The sequence below is a fragment of the Neophocaena asiaeorientalis genome, unplaced genomic scaffold (genome assembly GCF_003031525.2).
Source record: "Neophocaena asiaeorientalis asiaeorientalis breed wild unplaced genomic scaffold, Neophocaena_asiaeorientalis_V1.1 scaffold251, whole genome shotgun sequence".
Classification (NCBI taxonomy): domain Eukaryota; kingdom Metazoa; phylum Chordata; class Mammalia; order Artiodactyla; family Phocoenidae; genus Neophocaena; species Neophocaena asiaeorientalis.
This window is the reverse complement of record NW_020173377.1, coordinates 1,129,308-1,142,048: the sequence shown is the minus strand read 5'-3', so window position 1 is coordinate 1,142,048 and position 12,741 is coordinate 1,129,308. Positions and strand designations below refer to the sequence as shown.

Genomic DNA, 12,741 nt, shown 5'->3' with positions numbered 1-12,741 from the left:
CACTGGACTGCCAGGGAATTCCCTGCAAGCAGAGATCTTCACAGAAGATCCTTATCCCCTTCCCAGACTGGGAACCAGACGCAGAGAGGAAGAGCACCTGCTCGAGGCCACACAACAAGTTTAGCCCCTGCCACAGGCTGTTTTTCTGCAGTGTGGAACGGGCTGCCCCCACATCCTGTTCCAGTAGACCCAGGCCTCCCCTGCAGTCACAGCTTGGGGCTGGCTGAGCTTAGATCCCCAGGGTGAGCTGGCAGGTTGACGAGTTGTTGGGCCTCCCACCCACAGCTGGTGGCCACATGCTGGTTGAGGGGCTGTCTGGCTCAATCTCTAGCCAGACATTGGCCCCCAGCCCGGGCTACTAGGCTGAAACATCTCCCCAGGGAGATGGACACAGAGGGGCTCCACCCCTCCAAGGGCCCAGGATATGATCATCATCATGGCAGCTGCTACACAAGCACCCCTCACCAGTTTATAGAACCTGTTACACCTAAGGTGGCTGGCCCCTGGCTCTGGAAGGAGGAGACTGAGACCCAGAGACGGAAAGGCCTTGGCCAAGTTTCTTCAGGGAATCCAGAGGCAAGGTGGCCTCCCTGAGTAGCACTTTGCCCAATCCCAGGTCAAGAGGCATATATATTTTGAGGGGAGATGGGGACAGGGAGACAGGGTCCCAGGTCCCTGGGTCCTTCTCATGCTGATTCAGAGACTGAGCTGTTTCTCTTTCAGGAATGAGATAGGAAGGGAGGTGGGGTCCCAGTACCCTCAGGAGCCTGAGAAGCAAGAGAGGGTCCCAGGAAGGGGCAGGACTGAGCAAGACCTGTTCTCAGGCTGCTATGTGGCCTGGGCCACGTCCTTCATTCTCTGATGTCCCCAAGTTTCCTGACCACCATCTGAGGGCCCGGGCTGGTAACTTGCAGGAGTTTCTAGAATCCTGGGAGTACCAGGATTTTCGCTCAAGGTGGAAATCTTAGCACCCAAGGCCTCAGATTCTGAGCGTAGGGGTCTGGAGTGGGGTGGGGTGGCAGCTGTGGAGGGTGGAGACAGGGGCTGCTGTTGAGGGGGGGAGGTCTCCCCACTTGCCCTATTCAACCCCTCAGCTCCATCTCCCCCTTGTGCCTCTTCTGTGACTCTCCTGTCCCCTGGATCAGAGCTCAGAGCAGAGGGAGTTGGGGCGTGAGCACCCACCCTTCACCCTTGGGAAGAACCCACCACTTCCCTGGTGACGCTCTGGGCCCTGGGGCTCAGTGAGGACTAGAGACTGAGGGAAGCAGGGCTTCTCTGGCACAGGGTGAATCCTGTTCCCTGCCCCAGTGGGCTGGGATGGGGCCTGGAGGCCAGACACGGACAGGCCTGAGACAGCCGGCAGCTGTGGGACCTCCTGCAGTTCCTACTTTGTCCATTAGATGGCACAAGATGCCTTTGGCTGGGCCCATTGATCCAAGACACCAAGGGTGGAGAAGTCTGGGCATTCATCTATTGCCAATTGCAGATCTGTGAAGTGTGGCCAGACCTCAAGCCCCCCATCCAGCCCCTTGGGCTGGAATGACTCCCCCCCAGGCATTCGGGCCCTGCCTGGGGAACTGGGGAGCCTGACCAAGACTTCAGGGGGCTGGGCCCTTGGTGTCAGGGCCCAGGGCCCAGAATCAGTCTGTGGGGGTCTCTTTCATGGGCACCAGAGGGGCAAGGAGCAAAAGAGAGCCCAGCTAGAACCCCCCACCCAGCCCATCAACCTCTGATTTCCCTTCCAAGCTATTTCCCCCCTTGACATTTTGCTAGAGCTTAGGGACTTGGGTTTGTGGACATTTCTGTATAAACCACCCACAGCGCAGCTGGGAAGGAGTCTCCCAAAATGGGGAACTAGCTATTCTGACACAGAGGCATCAGCTGGGCCAGCCGAGGTGGAATGAGAGGCTGCAGGTGGATGGCAGGGCACTTGCTCCCTCCCTCTTCCTCCCCGCCTTCCTGGCCTGGGACGGGGTGGAGCTGTTGCCTTATAAGTGGCAGGCCTGGCGGCTACGGAGCAAACTACAACCAGCAGCAGCGGCAGCGGCAGGACCCAGGGCAGCTCTACAAGCAGCTTGGTGCCCCAGTTCCCCCGCATGGCCCCCTCAGCCTGGGCCATCTGCTGCCTCCTCTGGGGCCTCCTGCTCCGCGGCGGCAGCCTCAGCCCTGGCCCCAGCATGCCCCGCCTGCGGCTCTCCTACCGAGGTAGGGCAGTGCACACCCTGTTTGTGTGTGTGTCCCTGGGAGCCCCAGACCCTGCCATACCCCAGCTATGGGACCCCAGCCAGCCCAGGGCAGTCTGTTCTGACAGCAGGAGGGATGCAGTCACTCCCAGCACAGGCTGTGGGAAGGACTTTACAGTCACTCCCTGGCATGTGCTCCCCGCTGGCCACCAGAGGCAGGAGCCTGGGAGAAAGGCAGGGGGAGGGGGACAGGTCCTGGAAGACATGGCCAGGGTGGAGGTGGGAGAGACAGAGACACACTGGGGGAGAAACTGAGGGGACTGCTGAGAAAAGGAGAGAGACCTCAGCAGAGATGGACAGAGAGAGATGGGGAGGGGGCAGAGAGGGCAGGTCTGGAGCATCTGTCTGCTCTCAGCTGGGCCCCTTGCCCAGGGCAGACAGTGGAGAAGAGGGCAGCATCCTGTCCCTCTCGTCCGCCCTGAAGTGTGGTCCCTCACCCTATGCCCCAGCACTGTTCCCCCTCCTGCCTCTTGCAGCCCACTTTGCAATGCTGGCCTTTCCTCTTCCCCTCCATCCACTAGGCTCTCTGTAGCCTCCCTTCTTTGCCCATCCTGGCCCAGGAGGTTCCTCTGCAGATCTAACCTGATATGTTGTGCTGCAGCTGGCACAGGCCTCTTCTGAATCAGATGAGACAAAGGCTCTCCACAGATTCTTCTTCCTGGGGAAACCAGAGGGGTGATCACCTTCCCCCAGGAACCCCAGTCCAAGGAGGGAGACCCAGGCCTTCTCTGGAGAGTCGGAGGCAGGAGACATGGCTCCACTCTGGAGAGTCTGAAGGGAGTCACGGCGGGGGTGGGGGGGCTGGCGGTTGTGGAATGTGGTCCTGCCCTGGGGCTGTGGCTTTGGGCTAAGTCTGGCTACAAGAAAAGGTTCAAATAGGGCAAATCTCCTCCAAAGTACTGTCAGGCATGGAGGGCTTCCTGGAAGAGGCTGTTAATGAGTTTGGGGTTAGAGTGAGTGTTTGGGGATAGAGAGGATGACCTTTTGGGCTTGGATACCTCACCTTCCCAGTGGTGGCCATCGCCCCTTCCCACCACATCCTGCTGCTCTGCCCTTGCCCACCTATCATCTCCAGCCACCTAGCTGGACCCCAAGGACCTACTTCAGGATCCCCACCTCCTGGGGTCACCATCCCCAGAGAGCCACCCCCATCCCTGGGACCTGGTGGGCAGCGTCTATGGAAGAGAAAACCCTCTTTAGCCATATCGCTAGACCAGAGCCTAGAGATCCACCTGGCCATACCTGGCCTCTCCCACACCCAGGCCTTAGCCAGGTGCTCCCTCTGATGAAACGCTCTCCCCTGTCCATCTGCTTGTCCCACTGAGTCAGCCTTGCACGCTTCTCAGACCACCCACCCTTCCTCCAGGCTCTCCGAGCACTTCACCCAGCTTGCTGCCATAAGTTCTGCCAGTGGGGCCATCTTCCCTAGGGACTGGGTAGAGCACAGATGGGCCAGGGGGAAGGAGATGTTAACTGAATATCAGGGGGCCACGGAGTGAAGGTGTAGGGGGCAGGCCCCTGGGTAGGCTGGGCTGCGTGAGGGGCTCAGAGCCCCTGTCCCACCCACCCCCAGGAGTCATTTCCCTGAAGCCCTCCAGCACCCCTTGCATGGAAACATTTTCCAGATATGAGTGGGGGCAGGGTCGGTGAATGCACAGCTGGGACACTCCACCTCCACAGATGGGCTAGAAAAGTGGGCTGAGCAGCAGGCCCTGACCCCCTCCCTCCTTCCCTCCTAGACCTCCTTTCTGCCAACCGCTCTGCCGTCTTTCTGGGTCCCCGGGGCTCCCTGGACCTTCGGGCCCTCTACCTGGACGAGTACCGGGACCGCCTGTTTCTGGGCGGCCGCGATGCCATCTACTCACTGCGGCTGGACCAGGCATGGCTGGATCCCCGGGAGGTGAGCCGGACTGACCGGGAAGCGTCTCTGTCTGAGAGCTGGGCAACTCCAGATGGGAGGCCAGCTGGGTCAACTGAGGCTATGAGGTCAGGGGTCATACAGGCTGTGTTTCAGGTGCTGTGGCCACCGCAGCCCGGACAAAGGGAGGAGTGTGTTCACAAGGGAAGAGATCCTTCGGTGAGTGATGTCAGGACTGCCCCCCACCATGACCAACACCCAGTCCCTGATCCCCAGGAGAGCCTGGTGCTGCTCCCCAGGTGCCTGTTCTGGGGCCACTTTAAGCAGATCTTGAAAGCTCCTGACGGTGCTGAAGAATCTACCCGCCCCACCCCCACCTGCCCTAGATCATCCTCCCACCCCCCTCCTCCCCCTAGGTGGAGTGTGCCAACTTTGTGCGGGTGCTGCAGCCCCACAACCGGACCCACCTGCTGGCCTGTGGCACTGGTGCCTTCCAGCCAACCTGCGCTCTCATTGCCGTTGGGCATCGTGGAGAGGTGAGCCGGGGCGGCCCCGCAAGGGACTGGGAAGCAGTGACATTTCCTCCCTGTTGTCTGAACGCTCCCCATTGAGCCTGGGTCAGGGCAGAGGGGTCAGAGCCTGAAAGGCACCTTTGTGCCAGGGAGCTGACCCTGCTGGCAAGGTCCTGAATGAGGGCGCCTTCCGCCCACCCCCACTCTCCAGCCGCAAGCAATGGGCAGCAGCCCCGGTTGGGGCTGGCTCTGCTTTCCTAGGTGACGCCTCTCCTCCCTCCCTCCCTCTCCCCAGCATGTGCTCCGTCTGGAGCCCCGCAGTGTGGAAAGTGGGCGGGGGAGGTGCCCACACGAGCCCAGCCGTCCCTTCGCCAGCACCTTTGTAGGTGGGTGATGCCCAGGCCAGGGCGGGCATGACAAGGGTGGGAGCCGGCCAATGTCACTGGGATGAGATGGGGTCTGGGTACAGGGCCTGGCCCTCCTCCCCTGACCCTACCCTCACCCTAGGAGGGGAGCTGTACACGGGCCTCAATGCCGACTTCCTGGGGCGTGAAGCCATGATCTTCCGGAGTGGGGGTCCCCGACCGGCCTTGCGTTCTGACTCTGACCAGAACCTCCTGCACGGTGAGCCCAGGGTTCTGCTGAGGGCAAGGCTGGCTGGGGTCTGCCCCTGGCACTGGCAGGGAGGTGGGAGAGCTGACGCTGGAGTGGGGACCAGAGGGGCAGCCCATCCCCACTCACTGCCTGGGACTCCGGCCTCCAGTGGGGTCCCTGCACCTCTTCCCCTCCTCACTGGCTCACCCCCAACCCTGTCCTCCTCTGTGAGGCCCCCACCAGCTTCACTGTGTTAACTCACAGAGCCCAGGTTTGTGATGGCCACCCGGATCCCTGACAACTCCGACCAGGACGATGACAAGGTGTACTTCTTCTTCTCGGAGACAGTCCCTTCACCTGACGGAGGCCCGGGCCGTGTCACTGTCAGCCGCGTGGGCCGCGTCTGTGTGGTGAGAGCTGTGGCAGGGACAGTGAGGTTCACATCCTGGCCGTATGTGCCTTCCCAGACCTGTCCCAAACTGCAGCAGTAGGCAAACTGAGGCGAGGGTGTAGAGCCGATATCCATGCCTCCCCCACAAGGGTGAGGGTGGAGGAACAGGAGGCGGGGCCTGTCCTTGGGACACAAGGCTGACTGGCCCCCACTCCCCAGAATGACGCAGGCGGCCAGCGGGTGCTGGTGAGCAAATGGAGCACCTTCCTCAAGGCCAGGCTGCTCTGCTCCGTGCCTGGCCCTGGAGGTGCCGAGACCCACTTTGACCAGCTGGGTAAGGGCATGGCCAGGACAGGCTGGGTGAGGGCTGGGGAGGGCTCAGAGCCAGTGAGTGGCGGGCATTGGTCGTGGCCTTCTGTCTCCAGAGGACGTGTTCCTGCTGTGGCCCAATTCAGGGAAGAGCCTGGAGGTGTACGCTCTGTTCAGCACAGTCAGGTGGGCACACGGCCTCCCCTCCCCTCCACCCCGGCCCCGTCTCTGCACTGCAGCCTCCCTTGTTGAGCCCCTGCCTTCACGTCCGGCCTCGCCATGGGTCCCCGTCTCTGTCCCTGACTCGGTGACTCCGTGGCTGTACTCTCTGCCTGGGGGTCCTCGTTTTCTGGTCTCTGCTGACTGCAGGCACCATCATCCTCTGTCCTACCTGTGGAACCAGGCTGCCCCCTTCCCGCCTCTGACAGCCTCCCTGGCCTGACTGTCCCTGTCCGCCCTTGGCAGTGCTGTGTTCCAGGGCTATGCCGTTTGCGTGTACCACATGGCTGATATCTGGGAGGTCTTCAAGGGGCCCTTTGCCCACCAAGATGGTCCCCAGCACCAGTGGGGGGCCTATGCGGGCAAGGTACCCTTTCCCCGTCCTGGTGTGGTAAGTATCTGCCTGGAACCAGGGCAGGGAAGAGGGCTGAGTAGATGCCAGGAGGGGCTCTGCCTGAGGACAGGCCTGTGTCTGCATGCAGCCCCAAGGCAGCGGCTGAGCTGGGGCTCCAGAGCAGCTGGGCTGGGTGGGGTGAGGATGGGAGCAGAGCCCAGACCACACTAAGGAGTCTCTCCTACAGCATGAAGGGTCCACAAGTGGTCCCTCTGAGGTTGGCGTGCCCAGCCAGTGGAGCCTAGAAACAGACTGGGGTGGGGAATGTGACATCACAGGAAGCTTCAGGCACTCCCTTTGCTGCTGCCCACAGTGCCCCAGCAAGATGACCGCACAGCCAGGACGACCCTTTGGCAGCACCAAGGACTACCCGGATGAGGTGCTGCAGTTTGCCCGAGCCCACCCACTTATGTTCCGGCCAGTGCGTCCTCGGCGGGGTCGCCCCGTCCTCGTCAAAACCCACCTTGCCCAGCAGCTGCGTCAGATCGTGGTGGACCGCGTGGAGGCAGAGGACGGGTCCTATGACGTCATCTTCCTGGGGACGGGTGGGTGGGCTGAGTGGGGTGGCCGGGCAGGGGAGGTGTGTGAGGACCTATGCTGCCCCTTCCTCTCCCACTGACACCTCCTCCCCTGCCCCAGACTCAGGCTCCGTGCTCAAGGTCATTGCCCTCCAGGTGGGGGGCCCTGATGAACCTGAGGAGGTGGTTCTGGAGGAGCTCCAGGTGTTTAAGGTGAGTGGGGGCAACTGATGGGAAGGGTCCCCTCAAGCCCCGTCCCTGCGTCTAGGCCTGGCTACGAGAAAGCAGGAGCAAAGTACAGGAGGGAGATGGGCCTGCTGTACTGAACCTGCGGCCAGTGGGGAGTGAAAGTGATGACGCTCACTACTGCAGAGGCCTTGCCGATGCTTCGAAATGACTGCAGGGCCTGGAGACGCAGTCTGTGAGCTGAGAGCTGGGGGGCCCAGTGAAGGATGGCCAAGGCGATCACTCCTTGACAAAGCCCTGCCAGGGGCTGCCAAGTTGCACTGAGGGGCAGCTGACACCCCAAGTCCCCAAGGGGTTCTGTTGACCCCTCTATAGAGTCAGACAGGGGATCATCTGTGTTTGGGGAACTGTTGTGCTTCCCCACATGGGATGGGTGATCTGGGACAGCTGCCTCATTGCTGGGGAACAGGACTGTGGGAGGAGACCCCAGAGGTTTGTGCTTGTAGCCAAGCCTTGGAGGCCAGCCAGGGAGAGAGGACCTTTCTAACGTAGGAGAGACTGTCTGGCCTTAGTTGCCAGGGAGTGCACTGACCTGGGAAAAAGATGGTTTCCACCCAGAGTCTGGAAGAGGCTGAAAACAGGGACGCAGGGGAGGTCTTCCTTCTTTCCCAGGTGCCAACACCCATCACTGAGATGGAGATCTCCGTCAAAAGGGTAAGAGTAGCTGCCATCTCTCCCCACTCCTCCTTCCTCTCCACCTGTCTCCTGAAGTTTCCCTGAGCACTGCTGTTGTCTGATGGAAAGCTGAGTCACAGCAGGCCCTGGGGCTGCCTGATTAAGCCCTGCAATGAGGGTTGAGAGTTCAGCTGGGAGCCGAGATTCCCACGCATGAAACCAGTGGGAGTGGGAGGCCCGGAGTAAGTGAACATGTGTTCAGATAAGGGGAGATCCACAAAGGCCAGTTCCTCAGGGGAGACAAAAACATGCTTGAAAACAAGATGCAGATTTTAAATCAAATAGATTTTAGTGGCCTGCTGTGTGTCCTTTTGCAAGTGGCAAAATCTCCCCAAGTTTATCTGCCCCAGTTCATCTTTGGGTAAATCTCGACTTTTGTACTGGGATTGCTTAAAGCAGAGCTCACCTCCAAAGTCAGGGGCAAGACAGGATAAAGGCCATTGGGGTAGAGGGCAAAGGTCTGCTGCCGGGAGGGTCTGGAGAAGCCCCTTAGAGAAAAGACCCCAGGTGTGCCCCATTCCCTCCACGTCCTAACATAGGATCTGACGTAGATCAGGTGGGTGATAAACATTTTTTCTTCTGGGAATGCACTCAAGAGGTTCTGGAAGACTCTTGCAAATGTCAGGGGTCTCAGGAAAGCCAAGGGAGCTGAGAGCCTAGCTGCTTCCAGGCAGAGCACAGGCTCACCTCGGGCTCTGCCTATGTTCCTCCCAGCAAATGCTGTATGTGGGCTCGAGGCTGGGCGTGGCCCGGCTGCAGCTGCACCAGTGTGAGACTTATGGCAGTGCCTGTGCAGAGTGCTGCCTGGCCCGGGACCCGTACTGTGCCTGGGATGGTGCCTCCTGTACCCGCTACCGGCCCGGCACCAGCAAGCGCCGGTTCCGCCGGCAGGACATCCGGCATGGCAACCCTGCCCTGCAGTGCCTGGGCCAGAGCCAGGAGGGTGAGTGGCAGCGGGCATGGGGGCGCCAGCTGGGCTCTCACAGGGCCCCCACTCACCCCTGTGGCCTGGGCTTGACCCCTGTGAAGTATGGCCTCAGGCCGTTCTTGTAGTAACAGGCAGTCCACAGTTTCCGTAGGTGGGCAGCTCCTGTCAGCATATAGGTTAGGGTCTTTGGGCAGAGTGAGCGGCTTAGGGATCAGTAGACACCTAGGTCCCTGTCGCATTCATGGGGGCTCCTGGACTGAGGGAGTCAGTGGGTGGTCCCAGGGGTCCTATAGTTCCTGAGCTGAGCCCACCTCCAAATCCTTCCAGAGGAGACTGCGGGACTTGTGGCGACCACCACAATCTACGGCACAGAGCACAACAGCACCTTCCTGGAGTGCCTGCCCAAGTACCCCCAGGCCGCTGTGCGCTGGTTCTTACAGAGGCCAGGGAACGAGAGGCCTGACCAGGTGAGCAAGGACCCTGGCTCCAGCCTGCCTGTGTCCTGAGGTCATACCCCTCCATGAACTCTGGGGGGAACTTGCCAAGATCAACTTAAGAAAAGTATGTATTAAAGCCCCTGGGGTGCCTAGAAGGAGGTGCCCCTGTTCCTGCCATCTGGGAACACCCAGGCCAGATGTGGTAGAACTTCTCCAGTGACAGGGAGCCCACAGACTCCTGGGCACTGAGCTAGGCTCTGTCTGAGAGGGGGGGTAGCAGAGATAGAAGAGAGGGAAGGGGTCTAGGCTGGTCAGGAAGGCCCCCATGCTTACACATATGGCTCATCTTCAAAGGGGTCTCTTCCCCAGGGGTTCTTGGTCCTCCTCTGCCTTAGGCCTGGGCCCCTGATCACTGGCCCTTGCACACACACCTCTACCACACACACACACTCACACACTGCCTGGCCCCACATGTCCTCCCTGGAGTCCAGCTGTCTGCCTAGGCCCTCTCCTCCCCCATCCAGAAAAGTCTGTCAAGCCCAGAGATGGCTTCAGTCTGGGGCCTGAGGCTGGGTGTGGGTGGGGGCAGGGTGAAGAACCATTCGCAAGCCACTCCCACGGGTAGGGAAGAGGAGGGAGTGGGTTGATTACAGGAGGGGCTCTCCTTCCAGCTTGAGAACTGGAGGAGGCCAGCCTTGGGCCAGCTGTTGGGCTGGGCACTGAGAAGTCTCCCCCAGTGGGGAAGGGGCAGGGGAGCGATGAGATGGAGTTACACAACACTCACCACCCAAGCAGTGCTGCCTCAAAGTACACATGTGCGGACTAAAGCCCAGACAGGGTCCAGGCCAGAGACAGGGCTGGATCGGAACCGTGTTCCACCTGTGATGGGGCTGTGGGCCCTGCACTGTTGGGGGAGTGGGCAATGCAGACCAAGACAGGGAGGGCTGTGTGTGTGTGTGTGTGTGTGTGTGTGTGTGTGTGTGTGTGTGTGTGTGTGTGTGTGTGTGTGTGTGTGTGTAGAGTGGAGGGGAGCTCTTGTCCTTGGTCTGGGGGTATAGCCCCCCTGAGTAAAAGCCCATAAATACTCTTTAACCCTCTGTTCCCTGGGAATATGTGCCAGGGCCCCCCAAGGCCAAGACAGGGGATCCAGAGCTCTGAGTAGGGGAGAAACCAGTCAGTCAAAGCTTTGAGAAGGCCCTGTCCTGGATTATGGGAAGGTGAGTCCTTGCCTGCAATTAGCTCACAGTCGAGGATGCTGAGCCGGCCAAGCTGCTGGGAAGGGGAGAACGAGCCCTGAGATGGCAAATTTGGAAAAGCAGGGGCAGAGAAGCTGATGGTGCAGGCCCTGCTCCAGGCGCCCTCACGCCCTCCCACACCCCCAGCAGGTGAAGACAGATGAGCGCGTCCTGCAAACGGAACAGGGGCTGCTGTTCCGCAGGCTCAACCGCCTGGATGCGGGCACCTACACCTGCAAGACGCTGGAGCACGGCTTCTCCCAGGTGGTGGTCCGCCTGGCTCTGGAGGTGATCACGGCTGCACAGCTTGACACTCTGTTCCCCTGGGAGCCGAGGCCAGAGGAGCCTGCAGCCCAAGGAGGCCCGGCCTCCACCCCCTCCAAGGCCTGGTATAAGGACATCCTGCAGCTCATCGGCTTTGCCAACCTGCCCCGGGTGGATGAGTACTGTGAGCGTGTGTGGTGCCCCTCCCGCAGCCGAGGCCGCAGCAAACAGGCCAAGGGCAAGAGCTGGGTGGGGCTGGAACTAGGCAAGAAGGTAAAGAGCCGGGTGCAAGCCGAGCGTAATCGGACACCCCGGGAGGTGGAGGCCACATAGAAGAGTGAGGAGGAGGGCGTGGTCGGGATGGGCCAAATGGCCAGCAGCAGCCCCCAGCCTCTCCCACCCACCCAGCTAGGGCAGAGGGGGCCAACATGCCTGATTGCCTCTTAGAGATGGGAATCTCTGCCCCCAGACCCCTACCAGGCAACCCACAGGATAGGCTGGGGCCTGATAGAGGGCCTTATGTCCTGGGCCTGTTCCCTGCCGCTCTCTGTGCTCTCAGTCCCTGGCTGGAGCCAGCACCCTCGGGCTGCTGGCAACTCCAGTGGGCCTGCTATTTGTTCTTGAATGAGGCCTCCAGAGCACATTTCCACTTGTGCCGGAGGCAAGAGGGCTGGGTGATTTTTACCCAGCCTGCAGAACAATGGCCATTCTGAGTGACCCTTAGACTGGGTGTGTGGGTGCAGCTGAGGAGGTGTCTGGGCAGCGGGCCCTCAGGCAGCTGAGGAGGGTGGAAGTTGCCTCTAAGCTAGTACCTGCTAAGAAGACCTACCCTGACCGAGGTGGGGAGGGAAAGTGGAGGCGCTGAGAAGGTGGAACAGCAAGACCCCCTCACACTTTGTGCCCTGATATCTTGGTAGTTCCCTGCCATTCCACAACCCCTCTTCTGCATCTCAGAATCACAGAAGCATAGACTACTAGAGCTCCCTGGGACCTGGGGATGGTCTGGACCTCCCAGCCTGACATCCCTTCATCGGGTCTTGGAGCAGCCAGGCCAGGTTTCCTGGGATGCCCACACCCCGTGATGGGATTGCCCCTCCCCAGCATCAGGGTCTCCATGTTGATGAGCAGGGAGGGGGTGAATTCTAGGAGAATGTTATCCCCCAACTCTGTGGACTAGAGATAGGGAGAGGGGAGCTGGGGAAGTGTGGGGTGTTTTGAGGAGTGGGCTGTTTTTCCCGGGGCAATGCAAGCTGACCCACAGCCTGGGAGGGTGGGGATGTGGCAGCTCTGGGAGCAAGCTGCAGCTGGTAGGTCAGGACAAGGGGCAGGGCTTTGCCTGGGAGGCCACAGAAGACTGAGGCTTTTGAGATGGGGAGAGGGTGGGAGACCCTAGGACCGCCTATGGGACCCAGAGGCGGGCATTCTCAAGGACTCCAGAAGGCATCAATTAGCCCAGGAGCCAGATGTTTCCCACCCTGGGATCTTTGGTTTCTGCTAAATAAGGGTTTGTCACGGATGGTTCATTTATGAAGCCTTTTTTTCTTTTAAGGGAAAAAAAATGTAGGGGGAAGCTTCTAAGTCCTGCTGGTTCTTGGGGGGTGCTGCTGGATCAGGTGGCCAGGACGCAATGTGTCTGGGCATGTAGGGAGGTGTTTTTGCCATCAGTAGTAATGTGTTTCTTGGGCTGGGGAGCATGGAGGAGGAGGAGGAGGAGGACTAAATGAAAAGTTGTTCCCAGCCTGCATGTGAACAAGTCAGTGACGCACAAAACCGACAGGAGGGAGACAAGAGCATCAGGTTTGAGATTCCCTCCATTAAAAACCAAGATGAAGGAAGGAGGAAAAAAGATAAAAAGCAAGACAGGGCTTCCTGCCCCACTGAACTCAAACCCAGACTCTGTCTGCCTTGGATTTTATCC

General features: G+C 60.1%; 1 protein-coding gene across 4 annotated transcripts; it reads left to right on the top strand.

Moving 5' to 3' along the window:
* The first annotated feature begins 2,043 nt into the window (after positions 1-2,043).
* Positions 2,044-12,735, top strand: SEMA3G (semaphorin 3G). 4 transcript variants are annotated; one of them, XM_024746275.1, is made up of 16 exons: positions 2,044-2,205; positions 3,983-4,143; positions 4,258-4,320; positions 4,518-4,637; positions 4,909-4,999; positions 5,121-5,237; positions 5,472-5,530; positions 5,818-5,932; positions 6,024-6,093; positions 6,373-6,517; positions 6,834-7,065; positions 7,160-7,251; positions 7,897-7,938; positions 8,674-8,902; positions 9,215-9,354; positions 10,707-12,735. In XM_024746275.1, exons 1-16 carry the CDS (start codon positions 2,097-2,099, stop codon positions 11,154-11,156), a joined length of 2,235 nt encoding a protein of 744 aa, XP_024602043.1. In that variant the 5' UTR covers positions 2,044-2,096; the 3' UTR covers positions 11,157-12,735. The 4 variants fall into 4 exon arrangements, with proteins under 4 accessions (XP_024602043.1, XP_024602042.1, XP_024602040.1 ...); XM_024746274.1 differs by having other exon boundaries at positions 5,472-5,617; positions 10,710-12,735; XM_024746272.1 differs by having other exon boundaries at positions 5,472-5,617.
* Positions 12,736-12,741: the final 6 nt, after the last annotated feature.

Bases quoted from the DNA above. Each gene is read 5' to 3' on its own strand.
- SEMA3G (XM_024746272.1), top strand. From the start codon at position 2,097: ATGGCCCCCTCAGCCTGGGCCATCTGCTGCCTCCTCTGGGGCCTCCTG. The intron at 5,933-6,023 runs GTAAGGGCATGG...TTCTGTCTCCAG, and splicing joins GACCCACTTTGACCAGCTGG to AGGACGTGTTCCTGCTGTGG. The intron at 6,518-6,833 runs GTAAGTATCTGC...TGCTGCCCACAG, and splicing joins CCTTTCCCCGTCCTGGTGTG to TGCCCCAGCAAGATGACCGC.